Below are 26,762 nucleotides of genomic sequence, written 5' to 3'. Positions count from 1 at the left end.
GTTATTTCCCCACGTGTACTGTTATTCTCTGCCTCTTTGTAAATGTGAAACCAAACCTTCCTTGAACAGAACATAATATTGGGACATAACCTCTGATGTTTAAAATCATAGGTTAATAGGAGACTGAATTTCCTTTTCTTTTTAAAAAGTTATCATGTACATAGTGTTTTACCTGCATGCATGATAAAAGAGGGCCCATGTGAACCACCATGTGGTTGCTGGGAATTGAACTCAGGACTTCTGGAAGAGCAGCCAGTGCTCTTAACCTCTGAGCTGTCTCTCCAGTCCTGAGACTGAATTTTCAATGAAACTGCCCCTAAATACTTCCTGATGTCACAAGGGGATAAATGAAATCAGGCTGGACTCTGATCCCAAATCAAAGTAAAACAGGAAATATGCTATCAAACATTTTTTAACTTAATATATATCCAGAATAATAAGTCAATAAAGAAGTTATTAGCAGCAAAAGATTATAATGTTTAAAAGGAGAAGCACAGCTAGAGTACAGGTACATTTCTATATGCTTGTAATTCTGACTTCAGTTTAATGTTTCGGAGTGACTGGAGGCAGGAAATTGATTAAATGGAATTTTGTAGCCCATAAAGCTTAACACTAGTTACTGCAGAGGACTGTCTAAAAAAAAAATCTGGGCGTCCAAAGCCTGCGGAGCAACATGCCTAAGTTTTATTGTGACTACTGTGATAGGTATCTGACCCATGATTCTCCATCTGTGAGGACGACATACTGCAGTGGCCAGAAACAAAGAGAATGTGAAAGACAGCTGACTACCAGCAAGGGATGGAAGAGCAGGCCCCAGGCCGGACTGACAACATGGCTGCATTTCAACAAGGAAAGATACCTCCAGCTCCATTCTCTGCTCCTTCTCCTCCCCCTCCTGTGGGGGCCATGATCCCACCTCCCCGCAGTCTCCTGGGTCCTCCTCGTCCTGGCATGATACCTGCACCCCACATGGGAGGACGTCCCATGATGCCAATGATGGGCCCTCCTACTCCTGCGATAATGCCCGTGGGAACTGCTCCTGGAGTGAAACCACCCATGGGAGGCCACATGCCCATGATGCCTGGGCCTCCAATGATGAGACCTCCTGCTCGACCTATGTGGTGCCCACTCGGCCTGGCATGACTCGGCCAGACAGATAAGAGCAGAAAGGCTCTTTATCAGTTTTGTACTTCTTGTTTTGTTTCACCAGGGAGATGATGGTGCTGAACCTGTGTATTTTCTAGTTGCATGACAGGAAGGCTTCTCCTTCCGAACAGAGAGAAGTGGGGCAAAAAAAGTGCAACTTTCACTGATACTGTGAAATGTGAAAATAAAATTGTCAGCTGTTTTAGTTAAAAAAAAAAAATCTGGCTTTCCTTCCCAATCTAATTTATTAGCAAATTATGTTAACTTTGTCTTTCTTTCTCAGAGCAACTAAAGTGATCCATTTAGATAATGTCAGACGACATTCCTCTGCCAAACCATGGTAGAGGGTTTCTATATTACTCAGACTAAGAAATCTTCACAGAATCTGTCATCTTTATTTCCTACAGGATAGATTTCATAATCATCCCACATTATCTGTGTTACAAGCATTTAATATTGACTCTACAAAACACTTTAAAAGCTAGATCAAAACAGTTATCCTATCCCCAACTCTCTGAAAGCAGGATCTCACGATATGGCTCAGGCTGGCCTTGAACTTATTACCCTTCTCAGCCTTCTTCCATTCTGAGATTACAAGCACGCACCATCACACCAAGCCCAAATACAAATTTAGAGAAAACAAACAAAAAACAGTACCAGGGTAAAACATGTTATTAGAGAAAACAAGAGGCCAAGCATGCAAGCCTTCAACAGGGAGGAAAACCCTAGTATTGTCAAGGCTAAATTCCTTGACCCTCAGTGACACCATGTTCATAAAAATACTCAACTTCATATGGAAAAACAAAAGACCCAGGATAGCTAAAAGAACCCTGTATAATAAAGCAACCTCTGGAGGCATCACCATCCCTAACATCAAGCTCTACTATAGAGCTTTAGTAATAAAAACAGCTTGGTACTGGTATAAAAACCGACATACAGACCAATGGAATCGAATTGAAGACCCTGACATTAATCAACATACATATGAACACCTGATTTTTGACAAAGAAGCTAAAACTATACAATGGAAAAAAGAAAGTATCTTCAACAAATGGTGCTGGCATAACTGGATGTTAATATGTAAAAGATTACAAATAGATCCATATCTGTCACCATGCACAAAACTCAAGTCCAAGTGGATCAAGGACCTTAACATAAATCCAGTTACACTAAACTTAATAGAAGAGAAAGTAGGAAGTACTCTTGAACATATTGGCACAGGAGATCACTTCCTAAATATAACACCAGCAGCACAGACACTGAGCACAACAATTAATAAATGGGATATCTTGAAACTGAGAAGCTTTTGCAGGGCAAAAGACATGGTCAATAAGACAAAAAGACAGCCTACAAAGTGGGAAAAGATCTTCACCAACCCCACATCTGACAGAGGACTGATCTCCAAAGTATATAAAGAACTCAAGAAACTAGACATCAAAATACTGAACAATCCAATTAAAAAATGGGCTAAAGAGCTAAACAGAGAATTCTCAAAAAAAGAATCACAAATGGCTGAAAGACATTAAAAGAAATGCTCAACATCCTTAATCATCAGAGAAATGCAAATCAAAATGACTCTGATATACCACCTTACACCTGTCAGAATGGCTAAGATCAAAAACACTAATGATAATCAATGTTGGAGAGGATGTGGAGCAAAGGGAACACTCCTCCACTGTTGGTGGGAATGAAAGCTTGTACAACCACTGTGGAAATCAGTATGGCAGTTTCTCAGAAAATTGGCAATCGATCTAACTCAAGACTCAGCCATATCACTCTTGGGCATATACCCAAGGAATGCTCAATCATACCACAAAGATACATGCTCAACTATGTTCATAGCAGCACTATTTGTAATAGCCAGAACTTGGAAACAACCTAGATGCCTGTCAACTGAAGAATGAATTAAGAAAATGTGGTACACATACACAATGGAGTACTACTCAGCAGAGAAAAACAATGACAGCATGAAATTTGCAGGCAAACGGATGGAACTAGAAAATATCATCCTGAGTGAGGTAACCCAAACACAGAAGGACAAACATGTATGTACTCACTCATAAGTAGATTCTAGATATAAATCAAAGAACAATCAGACTGCAACCCACAGAACCAGGGAAGCTATATAGCAGGGGGGACCCTGGGATGACTGTGGCTTATAATAAGTTTTGGTTTTACTCAATTACTGGGCAAGCCTCAATGAAACATTTCACTATTAGGATAAGAATTTATGCGCACGCCTTTAATCCCAGCACTCGAGAGGCAGAGCCAGGCGGATCTCTGAGTTCGAGGCCAGCCTGGTCTCCAAAGCGAGTTCCAGGAAAAGCACAAAGCTACACAGAGAAACCCTGTCTCGAAAAACAAACAAAACAAAACAAAACAAAAAAAAAAAGAATTTATACTATATCAAGCTGATAATAGAAAAATAAATAAAAAAATGGTTTTCTATTTAAAAAAAAACTGTCTTGACAAGATAATTAACTAAGGCTCACTATGCAGAATTTTCTGTTTTCAAGACAGAGTTTCTCTGTACAACAGTTCTGGCTGTCCTGGAACTCGCTTTGTAGACCAGGCTGGCCTCGAACTCACAGAAATCTGCCTGCCTCTGCCTCCCAAGTGTCAGGAATTAAAGGAATGCACCACTACCACCCAGCTTACTAATCAGAAATTTTAAAGATTTATTTTTTTAAATTATTTTTATTTATGTGTATGTATCTGTATGAATCAATGCCATGTGTGTGCAGGGACCCTCAGAGGCCAGAAGAAAGTATCAGATACCTTAGAACGTTTGACATGGGTCCTCTGGGAGAGCAGCAAGTGCTCTTAACCACTAAGCCAGCATTCCAGCTCCATGCAGAAACTTTAATGCGCCGACTACTACAGAATAGAGCTGTCTTTCTTTAGTTTGCAGGCTGGCTCCAAATATTAGCAACAAGCAATCTGATTTCAAATAGCAGCATCTAAATTTATAATATTAAGTGCCAAATTTGACCTGTTTCTTAAATGCAAAAGCAATGTTTAAAGAATGAGAATTTGCCACCAGGAATAACTCACAGAACAATATCCCAAAGTAAATGGTTTAAAAAAATGCTGACTTTATCAGCACCTGAGCTAAATAATCACCCCAAATCATAACATTAGTAGATATAGTTAAAGAAAAACATGAACTCCTCCCACCCCATGTTCAATATTTTCTTTCCCTTTCTAAGCCAGCGAATCTGCAGATGTAAATATCAACATTAATGATAGGTATTTTGCTTAAAAAAAAAAGTTGACTATGGTGGAAGTACTTAGTAGGTCTGAGGCAGAAGGCGGCAAACCTAGGCTACCTATGAAGCTACGGCCTCAGCACACCAATTGGTTATCCAATACCAAATGGTCAGCCCTGAAAGAAATATATATAAGTACCATACAGATAAGCAGGTTGTTATATATTCAGGAATGCAATTACTAAAGTAATTACTAAAGAAAGAAAAAGAGACTGGAATTTGAATGGGGAGGTACAAGGGAGAGAAGAAAGGGAAGGGAGGAAATGATGTAAACACACACACACACACACACACACACACACACACACACACACACACACACACCTTAACAGGCTTTTGTTTGTTTGTTTGTTTTGTTTTTTTTCCGAGACAGGGTTTCTCTTTGTAGCTTTGCGCCTTTCCTGGAACTCACTCTGTAGACCAGGCTGGCCTTGAACTCACAGAGATCCACCTGACTCTGCCTCCCGAGTGCTGGGATTAAAGGCGTGCGCCACCACCGCCCGGCCCCTTAACAGGCTTTTAGCAGAAAGTACTTCAAACTTTAAGCCATTAACTGGTTTTCAGTTTAAATGAAATAATGCAAAAGGCATACATATTTGTGAGACACAAAAAAATGATTCACTATTAAATCTCTTTACTTGATGGGCACACTTGTGGTAGTGCACACCTTTTAATCCAAGCACTCGGGAGACAGAGCCAGGAGGAACTCTGTGAGTTGGAGGCCAGCCTAGTCTATAGCTTGAGTTCCAGGACAGGGTCTAAAGCTACACAGAGAAACCCTGTCTCGAAAAATCAAAAGAAAAAAAAAAAAATGAGCTGTTGTTTAATGTGAAACTACAGTGAAAAGTCAGTTTATGATAAATTTTTTCAAATGCCATACTAAATACAAGCAATAAATCTTCAGCAAATTTACATTTTTGTATGTCATGGATTATTTTATCAAGAGTATCACAATGTATAACTCTTAGCACCCTGTGTGTTGTTATGGAAAATAACAGGGATTGAACAACATTCAGGAGGCAAGGCAGGCGGATCTCTGTGAATTCAAGGCCAGCCTGGTCTACAGAGTGAGTTCCAGAACAGCCAGGGCTACATGGAGAGAACCCGTCTTGATACCCGCCCCCAAAAGTATTAGTCTCCACCCCACCCCTAACATTTTACATAGTAGATAATCAATATAGATGCAACAGATCCAAGGTCTAGGGTATAATTCAGTGGGAGAATGCTCGATGAGTTTTATGCATAAGGCCTAAGGTTTCATCCCTAGCAAGCACCAAGAGACAAAATAATGAATGGCAGCACTTCTTCCTTCCTATCAGATTAATTAACATCTCAAGTGAGATCAGGTCATCAACAGCAGGCTTGCTCTTATACCAGATTTAATTCTCATGGCAATAACAGACTTTAAAATATAAAGGAGAGGTTCCAATATTAGTTACCTGCACAATTGGCGGCGTTGTCTGTGAATAAGGAGATGTCACACCATAGACAGTTGAACATGTCTGTCCTTGATAATATATAGTTGCTTGAGACTGTGCAGGAGAGTACTGTTGTTGTACATTGACAGATTGTTGGTTTGAATCCCAAACGCTATAATTCTGTCCTTGGACTGGGCCTGGAGCTTGTACTGGCATTACAGGAACATTGGAGTCTTGGTGTACCACACTTTCATTCTGAGCCACATACTGTGAACTGGAAACTTCCACAGAGGTTGCCACATGTGGCACCACTGGCACTGATGAAGGGGCAGCAAGGGATTCTGTAGAATGTCCTACCAAGGGCTGAGCATGGTCATAAGGAGCGGGAGAACACACATGGTCCATGCTGGGTGTGGGCAGAAGCACCTTTCCAGCATTAGGGTTGCTGGGATCCACATAAGCTTGCATGGGATAACCTGGTGGATAGCCAGCAAAGGGGTGATGAGAGGCATTATAGCCCAGAGAGTCAAAGGGTAGTGGTGACGTCATCCCCAAGTTTTGCATCTGTTGCTGTTGCTTCTGAGCCTCCCTCTGTGCTACCTCCTGTTCAAACAACTTCCTGCGCTCCTCTGTAGAAAGTTTATTCCGGTCTTTAATTCGTACTTTCTTTTTAGAAGTTGGTGTATCATATCTACAAAGAAAACCATAAAAGGTTACCAAATAATGGATATAATCCAAAAGATTTATAAAACAGTAAGGCACTCATTGATATTTCTTCTCAAATCATGAAGTAACCACTAACCACATTAAGTCTAATTTGGCATTGGCTAAAAGTCATACTCAAAATTAGTTAATGAGAACTGTTATCAAGGGCTAGCTTAAATTCAGCATCCAGCACTACACAAAGAAAGGGGGCTGGAATGATGGCTCAGCAGTTGAGAGCCCACACTGCTCTTGCAGAGAACCAGAGTACAGGTCTCAGCACCCACGCCAGGTAGCTCACAACTGCCTATAACTCCAGTTCTAAGAGGATCCAATGCTTTCTGGCATTCAAAGGTGCTCATTCATGTGCATGCCTTTGTGCACACACATATTTTAAAAAAATTAATCTTTAAAATATATTGGGTTGGGGAATATAGCTCAGTGGTAGAGTGTGTGTCTACCATGTACAAGGCCTTGTGTTTAATTCTGACGTGCCATTAAACAAACAAACAAAAAGTAAGAAGCCTGGCAGCCAGAACGAACTCCCAGGAAATCCAACACTTGAATAATTCTATCTCTATTCTTAGTTAAACCAGCCTCCTATTCTTCTTTAGAATTGAGGCTGATTCTGTAACCACAAATACTGAGATTGGAAAACTTTAACTCGATGAAACCCATTTCTTTGTAAAGAAGAAAGAAGAAAAGAAAAAGTGACACAAGGAAATTAATGGTCCGTATCAATCTAATCCAGTGCTCCGAGCGTCCTACAGTCAGTCAGCAGCGTGCCTGCTGTCCAGCAGGGCATCTGAGCTGGATCCCAACACACAACAAAAGCCCGGAGCACTAGCTGACAGCTGTCATCTCAGCACTCAGGAAGGAGGCTAAGGAAGCAGGCTCTAAGTTAGGCCAATCCCGTCAACATAGTGAGATCCTTTCTAAAACAGATCAATAAAATATAACTATATGTGCTTAAATATAAACTGCAACACTATTATTCCTCACATCTATCATTATGAAAAAAAATCTGTTTTAAGACTCATCAGTAAAATACCCCCTCACCCCACCCCCTGGAGCTGAGGACTGAACCCAGGGCCTTGTGCTTGTTAGGCAAGCGCTCTACCACTGAGCTAAATACCCAACCCCCAGTAAAATTTTATACTTACTTATCTAGAAGATACTAATTCTAAAATCCACTAGTGTCTGTGTCTGCCTGCCTATCTTTTGAGACAGGGTCTCACTATGTAACTCTGGCTAGCCTGAAATTTGCTATATATAGCAGGCTGGCTCTGAACTTTCAATACTCCTACCTGTCACAAAAATGTTGGGATTATAGCTGTATGCTATAATGTGCCCAGTCTTAACTTAGAAACTGTTTTTTGTTGTTGTTAAATAAACCTGTCTTCCATTTATTTATTTTATGCATATATGAGTAGGCACACCATAATACAATTTTGAAAGTCAGAGAACAACTTGAGGGGCTTAGGTGTTTCTTTCCCTCATGTGAGTCCTGAGAAAAGATCTTAGGTTGCTAAGCTTGACTTGACAATGAGATCTTTACCCACTGAGCGATCTCTGTGGCTTCATTTTCTTTTAAACTCTTTCAGAGTTTCACACACATATATAATGAATTTTAGTGTGGCACCCTTACATTCCCATCCTCCTCCTTCTGAAATCCTCCTTTTTCCAACAAGTCCTCCTACTTTAAAAAAAAAAAAAAAAAAAAAGTCTATTCTACTCTATTTACTGTGCAAGTGGTGTGTGTATGGGCACCAGAGCTCAAATGTGGATGTTAAAGCAGGTTCCCTCCCTTCACCAGGACTGAACTAAGGACCATCAGGTTTGGCTCCTTGACCTACTGAGCCATCTCACCAGTCCTCCACCCCTCCATTTCATGTCTGCCTTTGTGACCTGACTTGCAAACCTTTGCATTTGCCCAAATAAGAAAAACTCACACTCACCTGTCATCCGGCCTTTTTGTTCCCCGTTCATAGGCGGAAGAGGGTGGTGAGAGAGAGCCCCTTCGTTTCCTTTTCTCTTTATTCTGAGTTGACTTGTCCGGGTCTCTCTCTCTTGACCTGTTAGGAGTCTTTGGAATGGTTTGATCTCTGAAGGTAGCAGCATCCCTTCCTCGTTCAGTTACTAGGGATATAAGTTATTTTTAAAGTTTATTTTAGTAGGAAAATAACACGTTAAGTATATAATAAAACTTCTATCCAACAAAAATGTATGGATTCTTCCCCTCATTTAGTACTGACTTTGCATTTAAAGGCTCTAGTTTTTAGCTGCTGGACATTGAGGAATGAAAACTAAACTCCTACTTCCTCATTCTAAGTCTTAAACTAAGTAGGAAGATTTCACATGCAAGGGGAAAACTGAATTTATTATATGAAAGACTGCTCCTGAAAAAATTCAAGATCACCCTTTGCAGTTCCCCATGTCTAGATTAGACTAGATACTTAGAAAACATTGGAGACAACCCTCAGATATTAAGGACTGAGTATAGTGCTAATGGCCTAATGTAGGTAACCCTAGACTGGTAGCCTCTAATTACTTTACATTGATGTCACTGCTTCTACCAAGAAAAAAATGCCCAGCACTATTTTCTTTCTTACACAAGTTCTTTATTGCCCCTTGTAGGAAGTTTGGCTATGAAAAAAATAAACCAGTAGAACCTTAAAATGTGCACAAGATGTAACAATGGAGTGAAGAATACCACATAGGTCTTTATTTAAAGTATAAAACATATGCTTATTAAAATAAGGTAAAGGCCAACACACACACACACACACACACACACACACACACACACAGTGGGGGGGGGTTTCACTCTAGCAACATTGGGTCATTGCTAGAAGGGATTCAAGAAGCCATTAACTGAATTCATTGCATTAGTTCCTTAAAGTCTGTTAGAGATACAACAAGGCAGTAAAATCAAGTAACCACGACTACCATGGAACTTGAACGATCTCTGAGCGAATCTCTAATGATGATTCTGAGCTTTCTCAGTAGTCACTGACTTCTTGACAATCTGGTTAAGACTTTTTTTAGCCTTCCCTGGTAAAGTATACATATACATGCACACACAACTCTACATGTAAACAGCTAAGGGAAAACACTGCTCCACAGACCTCTAGGAATATAATATAGAGTTAAGAATGTCTACTTTGCGGTGGGAGAGATGCTCAGCAGTGAAGAGCACTTGTTGTTCTTGCAGAGGACTTGTATTAGATTTCAAATACCCACACAACAGCTAACAACCACCTGGAAGTCCAGTTCCAGATAATCTGGTACTCTTTTCTGGCCTCTGAGGGTACCACACACACACACACACACACACACACACACACACACACACACACTACCCACAAAGATAAAAGAATAATTCTTAAAAAAAATCTAAGAGTCTGGCAATGGCTCAATAAGTACTTGGTGCTCTTAGAGTGGACCAGGGTTCAGTTCTCAACACCTATTTAGTTTCTTACAACCTCCCCTAACTCCAGTTCCAGAGGCTCCTCCAGAGCCCTTTTCTGGTCTCCCACAGGCACCAGGCACTCACATGGTAAACAGTCATGTACGTAGGCAAAGAACATATACACATAACTCTTAAAAAAATGTTATTTGAATGTCTACTTTAGGGCTCAGTGGTGGTGGACTTATCTGGCATGTGGGGAACCCTAAGTTCAATCCCAGCACTGAAGGAGCAGGAAAACAAATAATCTCTGTTCTACAGGGACAAATGAATGAAGGGTAAGTTACCAAAGTAACAACGCAGGCAGTGTGAGAAATATCTCCTTTGGAAACTCCACTAAGAAAGAATACAGGGTAAGTTCCCAAACTATTACAGCCAATGTTTCACTTTTCTATGTATGTTTATTTCAAAAGGAAGAAAACTAAAGTGTTTATTAGTTGCCTCCTCAATGACCTAAAGAATTCTTATAAAGCAACCTACACAAGTATTCTTCAACCTACCTGTGCTCTCCTTTTCGGTTTGACTTTTCTTTGGAATTCGATACACCTCCTGGGGGGAAAAAGGTGAGTTAATAGTTTTGGATAAATATATGGGTTCTTTGAAACTGATAGATTTCATAACACCATAAAGGTATGAGGAGGCAGGGAAAACAACACATGGAGAACAGATTGGTTGATATTTAATTATTCTCTAAAATCTAATACATATGACTTTAAATCAAACAGGAACTAGCCCTATGAAAATGAGTAAAAGGAGATGTATGTGTACATATTTTACATTTACCAAGGTTGTATTATCACACTCGCAACACAGCAGAATAAACGACTAAGGCACTGTTTCTGACAAGAATCTACTTCCTGAGAATTCTAATTCCTGAATGCACTTTGCATATATATATATTCCTGCAAAAAATACAACAGAAGTCATCTATAGTTCCTTTACTGAGTTTATTCCTAAGGATAATTCTAATGTCTCACCCACCATCCTCACGAAGAACAGTAACTCAGTTTAAAAAATACTTTGAAAATTACATGTATAAAGACAGTTCCTGCTAGTCAGCATATTTTTTTCTGTGTTGTTTATTGTTTAAATGGTGCTGGGGATGAAAACCAGTTTCTCTCACACACCCCAGGCAAACATTCCACTATTGAACTATGCTTTATCCCCATTCCCACATAACCCAGGAAAGCATTTCACTATTGAACTACGCTTTATCCCCACTACCATCCTTTGCCATGCTAGAGAAAACAATTTAGGGTCTTTGCATACGCTGGGCAATTCAGTATATTTTTCTATGGCTGCAAAAACCTTGCTAATGAACAAATTATCTACTTTCACACAGCTGTTGAGAGGGGGGAGGGAGGGAAGGGAGGGGTAGCACTATTATTAGGTCATCAATACTCCCAAAATGGCATCTAGTATTGTACCAAAATTGATCATGAAAAATGTAAACTGTCTTTATGTCTTGAAATACATTTACTTGCCATGTAATTCTGCAGAACATGCTTCGCTGTCTGACAATTCCACATTGTTCTAGTCCACCAGGCAGTGCACGGGCACCAGTTCTTACCCAGCTACTGAGTGAAGTAAGCCAATCACTGATAAGCTTACACATTCAATGGTACATGATACTCTCCCTTTACAGCTGTGTAATAGTGACCACACCCATATTGCCTGGTTACCATCTGTGTAACCCAAGTTTGAGAATACACTCTAAGATAATTAAACTCTTTTCACATTAAAGTTAAATCTAGTAATATTTGGAGAAAATGAGAAACAGTCTACATGTTACACAAATGAAGAAGGGTCAAGATGAAATAGTCAAGCAGTGCATAGTGGTGCAAGCCTTTAATCCCACCAATCGAGAGGCAGAGGCTGGTGGGATCTCCATGAGTTCAAGGCCAGCCTGGTCTACAGAGAGAGTTCCAGGACAGCCAGAGCTACATAGTAAGGCCCTGTCTCGAAAAAAACAAAAGCAAAACAAAAACTCTTATTATTATATTATATGCATGCTAACAGATTATCCAATACATAATGATTATTATAATTTTATCTGTGCACTTCTCCTGTGTACAGTTATGTTCTTAAATGTATCACATGCATTATCTAATTTAAGCTTCAAAACAAACCTCTAGGGTAGAGTAGGACAGTGCTTGTCTAGTAGGTCCTAGGATCAATCCCAACACCATTCAAAAAAAAATTTTTTTTGAAAAAAAATCAGCTATAAAACAATACTGCACTTTATAAAAGGGCAACTTATTTGGAAGTTTAGCTACCTATCAAGATTACGGTGCTAAGAGGTCTAACTCCAACACACTTATCTGCTTAACTAGATGACACATCTTACAGCTGACAGCATTGTTTTGGGATAAAGTAACACTCTGAGATTAATGGACACGGACACGGACACACGGGGACACACACACACACACACACACACACACACACACACACACACACACACTTCTCCATTCTGTTAGCCCCTAGGTCCCTCTTATGTTCAGGACTTTTATTAGAACTGTGACTCTTTACACAGCTGCACAATGATTCCAGGAAGCCTTTTATATTAATAACACCCAAGACAAGCTGAATCTTTTGGTGCAGGTTTCAAAAATCCTTCTTTGTAAAAAGCTCTTCAGTGAAAGCTGAAAACGACTCAAGTATTTATGGGTTGTTCTTAAAAGTTCTCCTACCTCCTAGCAAGAGACTCTGGGAAAGAACTACCTATCTGCCCTTGGCTCACGGCTCCGTAGCTCTTCGCCCTTGAGCCGCTTTTGCCTGCTGAGAAAACAGTTCCATCTGCTCCTCCCTCCTCTTCCAGGGGACGCCTACAGTCATCTAGCTGTGGGTATGGCATCAGGGATAAAGGCAGGAGGGGAAAGCTGACACTCCATTCTACCGTGTAACCAAACCTGAAGAAAAGTAAAGCTACTACCTATCAGCAACCACCTATACTGTAAATTAACCTGAAGAAGTTTGACAACAACAACTATTTGAAAATACTATGTCAATCTAGGTACTCAAAAATCCAACATGTTCATTCATAAAGAATACTTAGAATAGATATATCAAAGGACCACTTACAGATAACACAGCTTCATTCTTTTCCACAGGATCCTGACATGAAATGTTCATGAAAAATGCCAAAAATAAAATATTATACAGACTTCAAAAGTTGGGAACTACCGTTCTGTGATGGTAGTTCATGTGCCGTAGAAAATGCCTTCAAAGGTTACATCAACTGTTAATTTGAAAATACATTCTGAGGACAGTAAGATGGCTCAGCAGGCTAAGGGTGTCTCCTGGGACTCACATAGGAGAAAAGAAGTGATTGTGAAAAAAAAAGTCCTCCACATATACACAGTAGTACACACACACACACACACATGATTTATAATTTTTATTATTATTATTTTTTAAGTTTTGTGAATGTGTGTGAGTAGGCATGTGTACATGAGCACAGGTGCCTAGAGGTATTAGACACTCCTGGAGCTGAAGTTACAGGTGGTTGTGAGTCACCTGATATGTGTGCTAGGAATCAAACTCAGATCTCCAGGAAGAGCAAGGACTGTACATGCTCTTAACTGCTGGGCCACCTCTCCAGCCTAAACTACAAGTTAGTTTGTTGTTTAAAATAGATTTCTTACATTCACAAAATAAACTACTACCACCGATGGTTGATAATTTAACTGTAATAAAAATTATCAGTACTACCTAAAAATAAGCAGAACAAGGTTTATCAGTGTATACACATGAATTGGAGGTGAGTAACTTAATCTTCCTCTTATGAAACCAAAACCACATGGAAATGGATTATCTACTCCCTCTTACTCAATTTATGTATCAGGAGACTGAACTCCTAAAAATGAAAATAGACTGTATCAAAATCACATGATATTCTGAAAGATGAGAAGGAAGCAGCCTTGTGAAAACTACTGTGCAATTTCTTAGGATCACCCTACCTGGTAAATAAATAGTGTTACTATTTATTACTGTATTAGCCTGACTAATAGGAAGTCCACCAGGACTGATGTCACAGTCACAGGTCAGTGAGTCTATTGAAGAAAATACTAAAATCACTTCATTTTCTTCACTGTAGTCAAGAGACTGGCATGTAAGACAGCACTGTGAGTTAGGAGACTATGGCTCTGTGTTCAACCCTTAATCTCACAGAGGCCGGAAAAAATCTTACTCATTCCATCCAAAATTTACTTTTTTTTTTTTTTTTTTTTTTTTTTGGAGACAGAGTTTCTCTGTGCAGTTTTGGTGCCTGTCCTGGATCTCGCTCTGTAGACTAGGCTGGCCATGAACTCACAGAGATCCTCCTGGCTCTGCCTCCCGAGTGCTGGGATTAAAGACGTGCACCACCACCAGCAGCACCAGCAGCACCAGCACCAGCAGCACCAGCAGCACCAGCAGCACCAGCACCAGCAGCACCAGCACCAGCACCACCACCACCACCACCACCACCACCCAGCTCTTTACTTCTTTAGTGCTTAGGTAGTACTCCCAACTAACACAAACATTTACACTCAAGCTGTAACTGTTGTGCCAAGAACATCTCTTCTTTCTAGCACCAGAACAGTGTCCAGTAGGTAGTCAATGTTCAATTGTTAAGTGGGTTAATAAGTGAAATTTTACTCACACAGTACTACATAAACTATCTCAAAGAGTAGGATGGTGACCAACTGTAGAGAGTACCTGTAGAAATCTAGTTTGCTGATGTAGAAAACAAAAGTATCAACTACAGCCTAAAAGCATATACTAATACTCTTTTTCTGTATACTTGAGAAATAGACTGCCTACCATGATGGAATTCACAACATAGTAAAAACTCTAGGAATTGATGAATTAGCACACCTGCCATCATAGGACTTGGGAGGTAGAGGTGGGATCATCTAAAGTTCAAGATAACTTTAGCTACATAGAAAGTTCCAGGCAAACCTGGCTACCCGAGACTGTTGAAAACACACACCAAGAAGAATGGCAGAGACTTGGTTCATGCTAAGTTTCATATATATTTTTACACTGATAAAGAAGAAATTATTACTATATGTACATTACATGCAACAGACTAAAAGAGGTTAAGTAACTATCATGGATCTGAGATCATCCAAGCCTAGATTTTGTACAAAACACAAACCTTTTTGTTTTATGGAGACAGGGTGTCCCATAGTACAAGCTAACCTCAAACTCAGTGTAGTTTGAACTCCTAATTCTCCTGCCACTACTTCCAGTGTGTTGGAATTATTTTCTATGACAGAAAGGCTACCTCATCATCTTCATTCTGTTTTTGCTCCTAACCATAACAAACTTTTTATTTAAATAGAAAAATCTCCAAATAAACTAACTCAGATTTTGCCTGGGACCAATGCTCAAATTCATCCAATCTTTATTACACCACAATATTTCTGAAACAAAAAATCCTAGAAGGCAAATTTAGAGATGTCTACCTGAATGTTTTATCTTTAACTTGAAACAAGAACTATCCCAAGTCAGTTATTAAAGTTGAGGTATGTGTTTATGTGCCAAGACATTTCTAGTTTTTGTGAAGATGTTTCTGCATTTGGGTATAATATTATATATTATATATATATATAATCTATATACACAAAAGCGGAAATGAAGTCTGGCTTTAAAAATGTGATTGAACAGAACAAAGAATCAGACTCGGACCCTCCACTTGCAAGACGAGCACTTCACTGACTGACCCTTTTCCACAAAGCCCCCAATCTTTCCTTTCTCAATACAGAGGCCTGCTTTGTCAAATGAGAGGCTGGAAAACAAAATTTAAAGGATAAATTTCAGAAGTTCTACATCTTAAAAAAGGAAATTCAACAGGTCAAAGGAAGAAAAGATAATTCTGGGGAAGAAAAAAATACAAAGGTGCTGTACAGATGGCTCAGCAGTTAAAAGCATGTTACTATTCTTGAAGAGGACCCAAGTTCAATTCCCAGCACCCACATTATAAATGGCTCAGAACCTCATGTAACTCCAGCTCCAGGGGGGTTGACACCTCTGCCTCCTCTGCACTGACATACACATATACACACAGACTAACACATTAATGATACATTTTCAACTAAAAAAAAAAAAAGGAAACAATATTAAGAAAAAAGCTATGGGCTAAAAGACAGTCGCTTTATCTCATGACAGCAGGATTTGGAGAAACTACCCCAAGAACAGAAACTGCACGGGATAGGCAGCAGTGCAGCTCAGTTGGCAGAGGGCTTGCCGGGTATGGACACAACTCGGCACCACACAGCCAGGTACAGTGGCCCACTCCTATAATCCCAGCACGTGGGAGGGGAGGAGGATGATCACAGATGAGGTTCACATCCTAAGCTATGCAGTGTGTTTGAGGCCAGCAGAGAGAGATAAATAAGAAACTGTCTCCAAACAAAGCCAAACAAAAACAAACCCAACACACAATTATCTTTTTCTTATAGGTCTGGGCAATAGGGTGGAAACTGAAACCAAGTCCTTGAGCATGTCAGAGGTATGCTCTACCACTAAACACACTGCCAGGTCCAGTATCTTCATTCTAGAGGAAAACTTTTATAAATGATAACTATATATCTGCCAAACAAAAGGGAATAAATTAAAGGCATTTCTTAGATCTTCCAGAAGACGATGCTAAAAATCCTCCACAAAGACTGTAGGTTGAGAGACTAAAGTTATAAATTCTATGTCACATACAATAATTGTCAATAGTATATACTGCACCATACTAAATATTTAAAAATTATTTATCTGAGAGAATAAAACATGAGTTTTGGACTATTAAGTGAATCCCCCAGCATTTATTAATAATACAGACATTATATAAACTCAGCAACTGGGAATTCAACATTGTGAAACATTTCTTTTATGTAGTTATCTAAGAGATAGTATCATATAAAACATCTAAAAAACACTCAAAGATTGCTTTTCAAATGAGTCAAATTTTTTAAAAAGGTTGTATTAAGAATAAAAGAAGCTATTAGTAGAAATTAGTATTGCAACATGAAGCATCAGCTTATGGGAGATTTTGCCTTGAATCTGAAAAAGAAGTGCAAGAGAGAACCAAAGGAATGCTGAAAATAGATGTATGAAATTCAGAATCCAAATCTTTGGCTAACGTAAGAGATCTTTAATATGGAAAACTCTTAAAAAATAACAATGAGGGCTGGAGAGATGGCTCAGTGGTTAAGAACACTGGCTGCTCCTCCAGAGGACCCAGGTTCAGTTCCCAGCACCCACACAACAGTTCACATCTGTCTGTAACTCCACTTCCAGGGCTTCTGACATCCTCACACAGACATGCATGCAGACAAAACACCAAAAAACATTTTTAAAAATTATATTAAAACAAACAAACAAAAACAAAACGTGGGGGTGGGGGTGCACACCTTTAATCCCAGCACTTGTGAGGCAGAGGCAGGTGGATCTCTGTGAGTTCAAGGCCAGCCTGGTCTATAGAGTGAGTTCCAGGACAGCCAGGGCTATACAGAGAAGTGCTGTGGGATGTCCTGAATGCTGTAAATATATGTTGCTATGATTGATTGATAAATAAAATGCTGATTGGCCAGTAGCCAGGCAGGAAGGATAATGTAGGCGGGACAAGGAGGGGGAGAATGCTGGGAGGTGGAAGGCTGAGACAGGGAGACGCTACCAGGTGACGTGACACGTGGCAAGGTACAGATTTATGGAAATGGCTTCATTTAAGATGTAAGAACAGATCGCAAGAAGCCTGCCATGACCACACAGTTTATAAGTAATGTAAGTCTCTGTGTGTTTTAATTGGGTCTGGGCGGCTGCAGGAGCCGGTTGAACACAGGAATACTCCAGCTACAGAGAAACTCTTGAAAAACAAAACAAAACAAAAAACAATGTTAAGTATGGGTACTCTAAGAAATTGCCACCCAAAAAAAGTTACACAGGAAAACAAGTTGATTTGAATGAAAACCAAGATGAAAGAGAGGAAAGCCTTTGTTTATTAATTTGTTTCCTCATTCTTATTTGTTTTTGGTTTTCTTGAGACAGGGTTTCTCTGTGTAGTCCTGGCTTCCTGGAACTCACTATGTAGATCAGGCTGGCCTTGAACTCAGAGATCTGCCTGCCTCTGCCTCCCTAGGATTGAAGGCACACGTCATCACAACAGGTTGTTTTCTCATTCTTAAACTGTTGAACACATTACCTGCTATTACTAAATTGCATGACCTGCCCCCGTCCCAGCAGTTCCTAAAAGTACTTGGAAGCTTCTCATAAAACAATACAGTACTTTGATAAAACATCCTACCCATTAGGAAGGCTGAAGAAAGAAGACTGGAAGTTTAGGACTAGCCTAGACTACAGAGTGAGTTAAAGACAGCCTGGGCAATGAGTAAAACAAACCCTGTCTCAAATTAAAACCTACAAAAAGGGCTGGGGATATAAACAGTGGTAAAGGGCTTGCATACCATGTATAATGTCCGAGTGCTTCTCCGTACCATCCTTCCCCCACAATAACAAAAATCACAAACCAGCTGCTAGGAATATATTATAAAAGGTGAATTATAATGAAGTATGCAACAATTTCTAAAACATTTTGGAAAAACTGAGGATACAGTGAAGTGCTTGTCTACCATGTACAAAGCCCTGGGGTTTAACTATAAACGAAATTAATTTTTCTAGAAATGAAAAAATACTTAAATACTGACTATTCCTGAGCCAAAACGCTTATCAGAACAAAATAATGTATGGTATCTGTTCTGTAATAAGAGGTGTATTTTATGTTAAGGTACATGCATGTGTGCATATGTGTGTCTGAGCACACAGGAAACACAGGTCAACCAACCTGCTATCTTCCTCTAGCTCTCCACCTTTTTTCCCCTTCTCTCTTTTTTGAAGACAAGGTCACTCACTGAATGTGGGGCTTGCCAATTCAGCTAAGCTGGCTGGCCAACGAGCCCCCAGGATCTGCCTTTCTCCACCTACACATGCTGAGGTTACAAGAAAATTCCACGTGTCCCACTTCTTTTACAGGACTGACAAGCTCAAGTCCTCAGGCCGTGCAGCAAGCACTTGACTCACTGACCCAGCGTCTCCCAAGCCCAGCAGGTGCATTCTGAAAAGCTGACTATTTCTCTTTGGTGGCCACCAAATCTCTTTTTCCTAAGCACTTTCCTAAAAGACAACAGCAACTCTACGAGAAGCAAGGAAAGACTGAGCAGTCCCAGGGTCATTGCTGAAGACTAGACAAAAAGGAGAGGATAAAGAGATACAAAATATGAACAACTAAGACATGGAAATTGAAGGTAAAGTACCAACTTCAAGTAAATATAGAATCCCAAGAAAGAAGGAAATAGTTTTAGAAATAGTGACAATATGCTTTGTAGGACTGAAGAAATATAAAATACCTCTGACTACAAATGTCAAAAGAATAAAACAGGTAATTAAAAACTACGACTTAAGTCTATCCCTGGGAGACTGCTTGTCACAAAGATTGGACTGGAAAAAAATTACAAAGAGGCCTTTAGGGGCCCTTGTTACAAAGTCTGATGACCTGAATTTGATTTCTGATACCCACATGGTGGAAGGAGAAAACTGACTCCTACCATCTGTCCTCTAGTCTTTCACCATGGCATGTGCACAAGCATAAGCATCCACATGCATGTGTGTGCACACACATACACCCCACATAGAATAAAAAGTATAATAAAGGCGGTTTTGAAGATAACATGCTTATCTAGAGGAAGTGAAGTGACAGAGGGGGGCAGCATAATGTGCTGCCCATTTTTATTCATTCATTCTTTATTTTGGTGCTAGGTTGAACCCAGGGTTGTACATGCTAAGCATGAGTTCTACCACTGAGCTACCCTCCTGGCCTCACCTGTTTATTCTTTTAGAGGCCTCTGAACAGACATTTTTATGTCTAACTCCAGATAACTGAGCACCCAAGAAGTGAAAAATAAGTAAGGTCCATTCTCAGTTTGCATCCACTAAGTACCACCTGTCTCACTAAACAGAGATGACAATATCTGCACTGGTCAGAATGTGGTATTACAGGTACACACACACACATACAAACACACACACACACACAGAGGTCAGAATGTGGTATTACAGGTACACACACACACACACACACAGGTCAGAATGTGGTATTACAGGTACACACACACACACACACACACACACACACACACACACACACACACACACAGAGTATGTTGACTGCCCCTGAGAACTACCACAGAGACAGAGTAGGAAAGAAACATTTCACTATATGCACTTTATAGCACTTTGAGAATGACCTTTCTCAAACAGAAAACATCACACATCTCAGAAGCAGCTCTAGGTATAGTACCAAAGGATTGGTCCTGCACACTCAACATGCTCCTGAAGAAGACCTGGTTCCTCAAGAGGCAACTGCTAAATGCTGCTGTTTGGCAGAGCCCTTCCTTACTTCATTGTGCATTGACTGAAGCTTGTTTTTCTTACCCCTCCTTCTCAAGCTCTGCCCATCTTGACTACAATTAAATGATTACTTACATATTTTATATAATTTATATACTTATATATTTCATTCCATTTATATCTGCTGGGCTTAGGTTAAATCATGAAGCATAGAAAGGTAACAGCGAACACAGTTCCTGCTGTCAAAGATTCAAAGTCCAGTACCAAATACTTGTACAGGAAAGAAAACAAAAAGCATATTCAATTAGAATAGCAATCATTAATGAGTAATCAGAGTCATGATTAAATGTTTCTCCAATTTTAGATTTGTTTTTCTGGCCAAATTAAATCCAGATCTAAGATTTTTCCTCAACACTTTTCAAATGTAATCATATCTGCTATAATGTTTTAAACATAAAACTCATCACAGGTAGCCAGGCAGTGGTGGTGCATATATGCCTTTAATCCTAGCACTCAAGGCAGAGAGGCAGGCTGATCTTTGAGTTCCAGGCCAGCCTGGTCTACAGTGAGTTCCAGGATAGCCAGGGTGACACAGAAAACACTTTTACGAGAGCACAACTCCTTCCTCTCCCATCCAACACCTACATACATTCCTATGAGAGAAGCTGCTCTAGCTACAAGTTCTTACAACAGAAAAGCTGAGATATGCATGTGCTTTCAGAAGTTAGGAATGTCCTTCAATGGTCAACCACAGATCCCAGGCTGAAAAGCACTACAACATTAAGGGTGAGTGGACACTTGAGCAAACACTGAGGTCATGGTTGCTACACCTGCAGAAAGAATCTCACTAGTTTCTAAATCAGACGCAAATTGAAAAAGTGTGTGACAGATATTTACCAACAACTATACAATCCTATGGGCTGCTTGGTAAGAACAAAGAAATCAGTATTATTTGGGGCAGAATAAAGACCAGATGAATATAAGGTTTAAATCAGAAGATCCTAGTAGGTTCACTCAAACACAAGCTAAGTCCTAACTTGATGGTCCTTAGGTTTTGCAGCTAATAAAAATATCACCACATACCTCACAGGTTGAAAACATCACATTATATCTATGTAAATATTGTCTGATTGTCTATCAAACACGAAACTCACACTAGAGATTAAAGAAGCAATATGTGGTGTATCATGGACTTCACTGTTTCACTCATGTATTTACAAAGTGCCAAACTACAATATGTAACAGGCTCTTTACAAAGACTAAGTAGATAGAATACTGGGGAGGGGGACCACAGGGGCCAAGACAAAAGCCACCAATGCCTTTGCTTTAAGACTACTGTGAGATGTCATTTCCTATGACTGGAAAGGATGTGATGAGAATATACACAAAGGGCAGGAAAAAAAATACTGTCTCGGAAAACAAGAATCATTTCCTATGGGAAAGGAAGAAACTTAGAAGAGAAATCTAAAAGAAAAGCAAGTGTTTTAAGAAAAAAGAGAAAGTACAAGGATAGCAGAAGCTGACCATGACTGCTGGCTGAGAGCAGACTGCAGACATGGGTGGAGGTCAGAATGTGTTGTACATGCAAGCCACATTAAGAAAAATGTAACCAACACCGTAGATGTGGAACCATTTAAAAACTTTTTAAAGGACACTGATATGAACAAAGTTGTACTTCCAGAAGACTATCCTAGATGCCGAGTACATCATCATCAACTGTTAGGAGAATACAATTAAGAGGGTACTTACTCCATCCAATACTACAAAGATACCATAAGAAACAAACTATTATAACTATTAAGAAACAATCCAGGTTGCCGAGCGATGGTGGCGCACGCCTTTAATCCCAGCACTCAAGCACTCGGGAGGCAGAAGCAGGCAGATCTTTGTGAGTTCGAGGCCAGCCTGGTCTACAGAGCAAGATCCAGGAAAATCGCAAAGCTACACAGAGAAACTTTGTCTTGAAAAAAAAAAAAAAAAGAAAGAAAGAAAAAGAAAAAAGAAACGATCCAGAGCCAAGTTGTGGCGGTGGTGCACGCCTTTAATCCCAGCACTCAGGAGGCAGAGCCAGATCCAGGACAGGCACCAAAACTACACAGAAAAACCTTGTCTGGGAGAAACCATCCAGGTAACATGTTTATTGTCCATGATTATTATCCCAGCACTCAAGAGACAGAGGCACAAGGACCATCAGACTAAGTGTGATGTCAGGCTGGTGTACAAAGCAAGTTCCAGGTCAGGCACATTGCAAGATCCCATTTCAAAAGTAAAAAACATTAAATGGCCCTTTAACATCCACGCAAGTATTCTTTTTTGCAGGTAATTTTTTTCCCCCAGAGCTGAGGACCGAACCTAGAGCCTAGCAAGTGCTCTACCACTGAGCTAAATCCCCAACCCTACAAGTAATTTTTATAATGTGTTAAGGCTACTATAAAGAAAGAGTTAAAAAAACAAAAAATATTCTAAACTAGGAGAACAGTATGTCTGAAGACATGGAAAAGTGAATATATATGAACAGATGACATGGCTCATGTGAAAGTAAAATTGTTGAGCAAGATTAGACAGACATAATGGTCATTTCTATAGGCTTTGTTCTTCAGGTACTTACTTAACACTGGGTTTGTTTGGTTGGTTGGTTGGTTGGTTTTGGTTTTTGAGACAGGCTGGCCTCGAACTCACAGAGATCTACCTGTCTCTGCCTCCCAATTAACACTGTTTTTAAGGGGGTTATGCAATGCTACTACAGAGTCCTCTGAATCTCACTACAATTCTAAAAGATACTGAAGAATAAGATGGTGAAAGCAAAGAATGAGAGCAAGAACAAATAAAAGTCTGCTGGAAGAGTAAAAGCAAGACAAGACAGGGGTCTTCATTAAAAGCGTTAGACCAGATACTAAATGATCTATTTAACCTGTAGGACAAAAGACAAAAGAAATCCACTTATTTGTGTGAATGTATGTATGTATGTATGTATGTATGTATGTATGTATGGGCGTGCAAGCCGTAACACACATATGGAGTGCAGAGGACAAGGCTTGGGAGTTGGTTCTCTCCATCGTGTAGATTCCAAGTATCAAACTCAGGTGGTTCCTCAGTGCTAGTTGAAAATATATTTTTAATTTAAAAAATTACATATATAAAATTTCCCACAAGAAATAATGAGTACTTGAAAAAATGGCTAATTAAGAGCCAGGGAAGGACAAGTATAAACTGAACCTGGAACAGCATGGTATGCCAGAAAATTTAAAACAGAAACACATCAAAATGATACAAAAAAGAGTTTTCACAGGCTACATATGAGGCAATTTAAGCATCAAGTGTTGAAATTAATGCAGCATAATCCACCAAATAGAACAAGAATCCATGAATCTAAAAATACTGTTAGGCAACCATCAGTGACTCAAATAAATAACTTAATGCTGAATTCCATGGACACATTTAATGAAAAATACAACTTTACATATTTCCAAAGCTGCTCATATGCAGGTTTTGTTTTGTTTTGATCTAGTAAATAAGGGGAGACAATGTCTCAATGTGTAGTCACATGGGCCTGGAACTCACGACCCTTCTGCTGTACCCTACCTCTCCCAGTGATGGGATTATAGGCATGGGCCACCATTCACAGGTGTAGAGTAACTTTGGAGAAGACCAGTAGACACTTCAGGGATGTGATTAAAGCTGACAATGTCAGTAATAGAACCAGTGAGTACTATGAGAATGGTAATATTCATGATAGGAACACATATCTTTTTTCTTTTGAGACAGGATTTCTTGATGTAGTCCTGGCTGTCCTAGAACTCACTCTGTAGACCAAGCTGGCCTTGAACTCACAGTAATCCACCTGCCTCTGCCTCTCAAGTGCTGGGATTAAAGAAAAAGAAAAAAGAAAGGCTCAGAGGTTAAGAGCACTGATTGCTCTTCCAGAGGTCCTGAGTTCAATTCCCAGCAACCACATGGTGGCTCACAACCATCTGTAATGAGATCTGGTGCCCTCTTCTGGCCTGCAGGCATACATGCAGACAGAACACTGTATACATAATAAATAAATAAATCCTTAAAAAAAATTATAGTGAAAAATTGGGAAAATTTTAACATTGTAGAATCTGAATCAAGGGCTTGGAAAAAATTTTAGCCAATTTGCTATGTATTTATCTCTAGAATATCAAAAATTTCATGCAGAATGCATACAGAGCATTCTTAGATGTTTCTAAGTCTAAAATTTTATTTGAAATTAAAAATTCACTAACTAGAAAATTTTATGTGGGTTAATCTACACTGGAAAAGTCTCAAGTTACTGACCGGTTTGATCATGGTCCTGAGAAACAACAACATTCCTTAGAGGTCTTTTCTCACTAGGAAGTTCTTTCTATAATGTCTATTGTTCTTCTGCCTCTCATATAGTCCTACACTTGAACTATCTTTTCCTAAATAAAGTCAAAATATAACAACAAAAACTAACTTCACAGGCAATAGAAACATGACAACTGTCTTTGGGAAAACAGATTTAACAGTTCACCAAAACATGTAAAGTCAAAGTGACTTTGTTTAGCACGATGTTTAAAGCAGCCCAATCCTGTGTTTTATCATTGAAATAGGTATTGGTAAATTTTTTCTGTAAAGGACAGGACAAATATTACAATTTTTACAATCTATCCCATCTCTGTGGCAATTACCAAAGTCTACCACTATAGCAGTCACAGCCAGTATATAAACAAGCAAGCATGGTGCACAGCCACATTTAAAAACAAAACAGGGGCCGGGCGGTGGTGGCGCACGCCTTTAATCCCAGCACTCGGGAGGCAGGGGCAGGCGGATCTCTGTGAGTTCGAGGCCAGCCTGGGCTACCAAGTGAGTCCCAGGAAAGGCGCAAAGCTACACAGAGAAACCCTGTCTCAAAAAACCAAAAAAAAAAAAAAAAAAAAAAAAAAAACCAAAACAGGTAGTGCCCCAAATCTCTAATTGATATTTTTGTCTTTTGAGACAATGTCTTACTATGTAGCCAGGCTAGCTTCCAACTCATGATCCTTTTCCCTTAGCCTCTGGGGAATTACAGGCTAATCACCGAACAAGCTGCATTACTATTCAGATAAAAGTAGTTTAGGTAACAAAATGGACCACAAAATAAAAAGTGACCTCAGCAAGGGATGGTGTGGCGAAGCAGCTGCAATAGTGAGTTCCAGGCCAGCAAGAACTACACAGTGAGACCCTACCTTAAATAAAATAAAATAAAAATTGTGTGTGAGCTCACTGTTGAGAGTGGTGGCAGATACCTATTATACACACCTTTAATTCTAGCATCTGCATTATTATAGCTAGACCCTGTCTCTCACCAAATAAATAAATAAATAAATAAAAGGGAATGAATGAACTAGCCATTTTAAAACCATCTTTGCCTTTTAAAAAGCAAACTTAAAGCCGGGCGATGGTGGCGCACGCCTTTAATCCCAGCACTCGGGAGGCAGAGCCAGGCGGATCTTTGTGAGTTCGAGGCCAGCCTGGTCTACAGAGCGAGATCCAGGAAAGGCGCAAAGCTACACAGAGAAACCCTGTCTCAAAAAACCAAAAAAAAAAAAAAAAAAAAAAAAAAGCAAACTTAAAAAAGATTCTCAATGCAGCACTATCTATCAAAAGCAGTATTTCCTGGAGGTGACTCTATACAGGCTCATGTCCTCTTTATCCTTCTACCCTATAGACCCATCACATTTATCACAGAAGATCAGGACACACAACTTCATTTCCACATGTACAAATCTTTTTTATAGACCATACCAATGGTGGAGTGCAATTTCACTGACTCAAAACCATTCAGGTTAGGTATATAGTTCAACTTTCTATAAAAAGTTTAATGTTAAGTTTTCTGACCAAACAGTGTTGTTTCTTTTTTTTCTTTTTTGGTTTTTTTGAGACAGGGTTTCTCTGTGTAGCTCTGGCTATCTTAGAGCTGACTATGTAGACTAGGCTGGCCTCAAACTCACAGACTCACCTGCCTGTGCCTTCCAAGTACTGGGACTAAAGGTGTGCACCATCACTCTAGGCTAAAATAATGTATTTCTAAGCTAAAGGTAGTGTCTACAAAAAGATGAAGTAAAAGAGTAAGAGTAGTCATTAAGAAGTACTAACTTATCACTTATAGGAAGCTTCTGTTCCTAAATCATCTAATTCCGGTAGAAATAGAACTACCCAAGGTGACCAGAAGGCAAGATGCACATCCTATATCTAAGTGTTTGTAAAGAAGGCCTTAACTTACTAATTATTATAATCTCTTGATGTTAACAGTAATTGAAACTGCCAAATTCCTGAGAACATTACCTCTTTTTCATAATGATCCAAGTGAATGAGGATTTTCCCAGTCAAGTTATAATTAATAATCAATTGTAA

At 39.6% G+C, this 26,762-nt stretch overlaps 1 protein-coding gene across 4 annotated transcripts in view; it reads right to left on the bottom strand.

Annotated features, from left to right (window-relative positions):
• Setd2 (SET domain containing 2, histone lysine methyltransferase) overlaps nucleotides 1–26,762 on the bottom strand; it is a 106,635-nt gene that overhangs the window by 32,730 nt on the left and 47,143 nt on the right. For all 4 annotated transcript variants that reach the window (XR_005092045.1, XM_028886868.2, XM_028886867.2 and 1 more), the window contains 3 exons: nucleotides 10,505–10,553; nucleotides 8,494–8,674; nucleotides 5,855–6,524 (listed from right to left, as the gene is read on the bottom strand). Coding sequence is in view for 3 of the 4 variants with exons in the window: in XM_028886868.2 (XP_028742701.1) it covers nucleotides 5,855–6,524; nucleotides 8,494–8,674; nucleotides 10,505–10,553 (900 nt within the window). In the remaining variant the exon portion in view is untranslated. The remainder of the gene's footprint in view (nucleotides 1–5,854; nucleotides 6,525–8,493; nucleotides 8,675–10,504; nucleotides 10,554–26,762) is intronic.

The sequence above is a fragment of the Peromyscus leucopus genome, chromosome 7 (assembly GCF_004664715.2).
Source record: "Peromyscus leucopus breed LL Stock chromosome 7, UCI_PerLeu_2.1, whole genome shotgun sequence".
NCBI lineage: Eukaryota > Metazoa > Chordata > Mammalia > Rodentia > Cricetidae > Peromyscus > Peromyscus leucopus.
Note: the sequence above shows the minus strand (reverse complement) of the source record. Positions and strands in the feature narration are given on the sequence as shown.